This window comes from Octopus bimaculoides, chromosome 11 (assembly GCF_001194135.2).
Source record: "Octopus bimaculoides isolate UCB-OBI-ISO-001 chromosome 11, ASM119413v2, whole genome shotgun sequence".
Taxonomy (NCBI): Eukaryota; Metazoa; Mollusca; class Cephalopoda; order Octopoda; family Octopodidae; genus Octopus; species Octopus bimaculoides.
Window position 1 is genome coordinate 50,695,046 of NC_068991.1, and position 5,155 is coordinate 50,700,200.

The 5,155-nt window shown below is 33.9% G+C and overlaps 1 protein-coding gene across 3 annotated transcripts in view; it reads left to right on the forward strand.

Moving 5' to 3' along the window:
- LOC106873921 (GRIP and coiled-coil domain-containing protein 1) overlaps positions 1 to 5,155 on the forward strand; it is a 25,217-nt gene that overhangs the window by 10,922 nt on the left and 9,140 nt on the right. For 2 of the 3 annotated variants that reach the window (XM_014921458.2, XM_052971789.1), the window contains exons 6-8: positions 742 to 831; positions 3,471 to 3,599; positions 4,702 to 4,893. In XM_014921458.2, the coding sequence (XP_014776944.1) occupies positions 742 to 831; positions 3,471 to 3,599; positions 4,702 to 4,893 (411 nt within the window). The remainder of the gene's footprint in view (positions 1 to 741; positions 832 to 3,470; positions 3,600 to 4,701; positions 4,894 to 5,155) is intronic. The other variant, XM_052971790.1, reaches the window with a different exon arrangement.

A 5,155-nucleotide genomic window follows, 5' to 3' on the forward strand; every position in this document is an offset into this window, starting at 1 on the left:
ATATACGTGTATGTATATCTATGTATGTTTGTCTTTGTGTCTGTGTTTGTCCCCCCTCCCCCATCACCGCTTGACAACTGGTGTTGGTGTGTTTATGTCCCTGTAACTTAGTGGTTTGGCAAAAAGACCGACAGAATAATAAGTACTAGGCTTAAAGTATAGTCCTGGGGTCAATTTGTTTGACTAAAGCAACTTCAAGGTGGTGCTCCAGCATGGCCGCAGTCAAATGACTGACGCAAATAAAAGAATAATACAATCAGATGCTAAATTTCGAGAAGGGGAACAGCAGATCATTTTTGACTCTTCAGCACTTGATTAACCTTATTTTTATTCATCTTGAAAAATTGAATGTGATAAGGATGAAATCCACTTCTTTCCTACAAAATAATCTGAATACTTCGATTTATTGGTCTATATTAAGTAATGTAGCAAGTCCAAACTTCGTTAATTAGGTTTGAAATTATAAATAGTTGAAAAATTACTTCTATAAATAATGCACATGTGAGGTTGACAAGTGTGAAATATAATACAATTTTAGTTGAGATATTTTTCTGATGCTGCAATAAATGATAAGTCAATAACCATTAGTAGTAAGTTACTGTGTTGTGGTTGATGAAACCATAGTAAGCATTCTGAAGTATTTTCACAGACTATGTTGTGTAGTAATGAATTTTTTTCATTCAACTTTACATACTTATATAAAGTTTTGTAATTAGCAGTCTTCCGTTTCTTTTCAATTAGACAGAAAATGAAGATCTCCAGAGAAGGCTAGAAGAAAATGAAAAAGTATCTAATCTAAGACAGCAAGGACAAGATGAAATTATCAAGGATGTAAGTGTCATTGCTAAAGGAACAAAGCCATTTTATTTATATCTTCATGTTATTAACATATTACAGCTGAGATGCATTATTCATGGGTAACTGTGATACGAAAGAGTTAATAATATGTAAATTTTAGTTCAAAAGACCCTAATTATTGATTCTCTGAAATATCCCCATTATTACACATCATACAATGTAATTGTGTTGTAAACAGATACATAACTCTGCTTGCTTTAATCTCTGTAGCCAACAGCAATTTTAAGTATGTTATGGTTGATTGATTAGTGTCATTAATTACATCCAGTTGGGAAAATACTTTTATTCCTGTTGAATGCAAATGTTTAAAGTTTAAAACACTGCCCTACCATACTAGATGGAAAAATAATTTTGGAAACAAAACTCTCATTTGTGCTGTCCTTGAAATGTCGATGTAAAGCAGTGTCATGTAAAAAGCACTGGTGTGGGTGATGGTCCCACATAAAGAGCACTCAATACTACACCCTGTAAAGTGGTTGGCATTAAGAAGGGCATCCAGCCACATATAAAGTACCCAATACACTCTGTGGAGTGGTTGGAGTTAGGAAGGGCATCCAGCCAGAGAAACCAAATCAAAACAGACTATAGAACCTGGTGCAGCCACTAGCCTAGCCAATTCCTGTGAAGCCATCCAACCCATGCCAGCATAGAAAGCAGACATTAAATGTTGATGATGATGGAAGCATAGTAAGGGAGTGTGTTGTCAGCAGAACATAATAGTAGAATGAGGTGGGATGCCAACAGTTTAATTTATTCCTATTTAAGGGATCTCCAGTATAAATCTAAGCTTGTTTCATTTTTATTTTTTTATTATGTTCAATAAAGAACAAAGTAAGAATCTTTAACACTAACGTAAAAGCGGTGTTATTGTATGGGGCTGAGACATGGCGAATAGCAGTTAAGTCAAATAAGCAAATACAATCATTCATCAACAGGTGCTTGCGTAGTATACTTGAAATCAGATGGCCCGAACACATAAGCAATATAGAGCTATGGCAAAAAATGAATCAAGTTTCGATTAGAGAGCAAATATTTAAGAAAAAGTGGAAGTGGATTGGTAGCACAATTAGAAAGGACACACCAAATGCAGCGAAAAGTGCTTCACAGTGGAATCTGGATGGATATAGAAAGTGGGGTAGGCCTAAGAACTCGTGGCGTAGATCAACACAAAAGGAACTAGAGAAAGGGGGACATTCATGGCAGAGTATAAGTACAGAAGCGAAAAATTATGCGACATGGAATTCAATTATAAGTGGCCTATACTCTGCGTTGGAGGGTTAAAAGCAAGAAAGAATTATGAATTTCAAAGTAATCCTTCACTGAGCTGCTTTGTTAAAAATCTGTGGTTATTGACGTTCTTATATACTATATGCCTTAAAGCAAAGTCTGTAATGCTTTCATATAAAGTTATCAAGGGCAGTGAGCTGGCAGATTTGTTTCTGCACTGGGCAACATGCTTAGTTGCATTTCATTTGTCTTTAACATTCTGAGTTCAAATTCTGCTAAAGCTAACTTTACCTTTCATCCATTTGTACTTGATAAAATAGATGCCATTTGAGCACAGGGGTTGATGTAATCGAGTTAACCATTTCCTCTAAAATTGCTGGCTTTGCTTTAAAATTTGAAATCAATATAAAGTTAATATGTATTTTAATATTTTTTTATCAGTTATTAAAGATTGGAGTTGATATTTGGTATGTAAAACATAAATATCTTCAAGAAGCTTTTATGAGTCAATGCTTAACTTCAATCTTATTGGCTTTAAGCAAATGAATAAGTAGTGTCCCTGGTTTGCTGGAAACTATCACAGGCGGTAAAATTTATTTAAAAAAAAAAAACGAAAGAAATTGCAACACAAGTGAATATCTTTTCCAAATAGACTACAAAATGCCTTTGATAAATTTAGTCTATGGTTCCTCATTTTTGGGTGGAATTCTACTTTAAGCACCCCATATAACCTCTCGTAGCTTTAAAATTTTTTGAAGTTGTATTCTACACAGGAATTCACATGGCTATATAAAAAAATATTTTAAAAAATTTTTCGAAATTTTTTTAAAGAATATTTTGGGTGATTTTTCAAATTTTTCTTTTTGAGTCAGTTTAAAATATGGACAGTCTAAATTTTTGGCTTAAATCCCAGAATAGACCATTAAATGTGTTTATGAAGAGGAAGATATTGAAAAGCATCAATACGTCAAACTGACAAACGAGGAAGGTATGAGGGGTGAGATGTGCTAAAAATAACAGCTAAATAGGCCTTAAATCACGCACCAGAAAATTTTTTTTTGCTTTGCATAATTGTATGAATTTCCATATATAGAATACAAATTTGCAAAAATTTCCTGAAAATACAAAAAAAAAGAAAGGTTATGAGGAATTATATGGCATTCATGAAACAAAATTCTGCCCATTTTTGTTTCTTCGTTAGTTCTGTGCTTTATTCCTCAAAGAATTATCAAAGCTTTATCAAACAGATATATCTAACATGTAGAAAGAGAGTGAAAAAAAATTAACATTAATTCAGGTGGCATCATTTATGCTGCATGAATTATTAATGTTGATGAATCATTAATCATTAAAAACTGTGATTATTGTTGTAATTCTTATTACAGCTAAAACAGAAACTTCGGTCTCAGCAAAGAGAACGAGAACTGGAGCAAACAGACCATGCCTTTATGTTACGAGAACTTCAAAAACTTGTCAGTGATGAGCGGACTGCCAGGGAAGATCTTGAATATCAAGTAAGCGTCTGATGTAGATGTTCTTTTGTTTTACTTTTAAAAGCCTCAGAGATTATTGCACATAGTGTTTGTCTGTTAAAGACATCTTCTCATGAAATAGTCACAGATGGTGGTGGGGTTCAAGTTAAGTTCCCTCCACTTGTTTCATAAATAATTGACTATTTCATAAGATATAGGGGAGGATGCAGAGACGACTGATTGGATATGATATCAGAACAGTATATATATATATATATATATATATAGGCGTAGGAATGGCTGTGTGGTAAGTAGCTTGCTTACGAACCACATGGTTCTGGGTTCAGTCCCACTTCCTTCTAGCTTGCCAGTCCTCAGTCAAATCGTCCAACCCATGCTAGCATGGAAAGTGGACATTAAACGATGATGATGATAACATGTTAAAATGACCGATTCACTTATCCGTTGTTCAGGATAACTCCATTTCCTTTCTTTTTATCTGTCATATTGTGGAACTCAGCTGGGAGATTTTCAGTTAGGAACTTTTTGAAAAACTACAGAAGTTTCTAATTAGGGAATATTATTTACACAAGTTTTAGAAATTGGAAATTAAAATGTTTGGAAAGTTTGTTTAATAATTTAGATTTCTACATGTGAAATGTTCCAACACTGTATTTGCAGAACCTGTCCATTATGAAGACATAAGAGACCAGCTTAGTACAGCATCCAGCAAGCATAGCATTTCTAAGATCTCTGCATTCAATAGAAATAAAATTTGTCTGACTTTTGGCAATCTAATATAGTCAACTGAAAAAAAAAAGAAAATATATCTAGACTTAATGGGAGAATTAAATCAACTAAAGATTTAGATTGTTGATAGATGACATTAAGAACATGAATAGTTTAAGAATGAAATGAAGTTAAAAACCTGATTATAGTAGAAGAATTGGTAATTATAACAGAGAATATGACAGTCTCATACATCATATAGCATCATGTTTACTGCAATTGGACCATTCTTATAGGGAATCACTTGGAATAGCTGATGACTTCAAGTAAAGTGTTTTTTGGAATTTTGGAAAAAAAAATTAATTCACTTTTATTATTATTATTATGCTTTTGTTTTTTTCTTTTATCTAAATAGCTGGATTTATCCCAAAATGCATTGCAAGCTAAAGAGAAAGCCAATAAACTTTCAGAGCAATATGAGAAGCGGATACACGACTTATCTAATGAATTAGTGGTCTTACAGAATCGTCTGAAAGCTGCTGAAGAGAAGGCCAATCAGCCATCTCCATTACTTCTTGAATTACAAAAAGAATTAACCAGCTTGAAGGTATGTTATTACCTTAGACAATATGTTATTTCTATATATATATATATATCATCATCATCGTTTAACGTCTGCCTTCCATGCTAGCATGGGTTGGACGATTTGACTGAGGACTGGTGAAATCGGATGGCAACACCAGGCTCCAATCTAATTTGGCAGAGTTTCTACAGCTGGATGCCCTTCCTAACGCCAACCACTCAGAGAGTGTAGTGGGTGCTTTTACGTGTCACCCGCACGAAAACGGCCACGCTCGAAATGGTGTCTT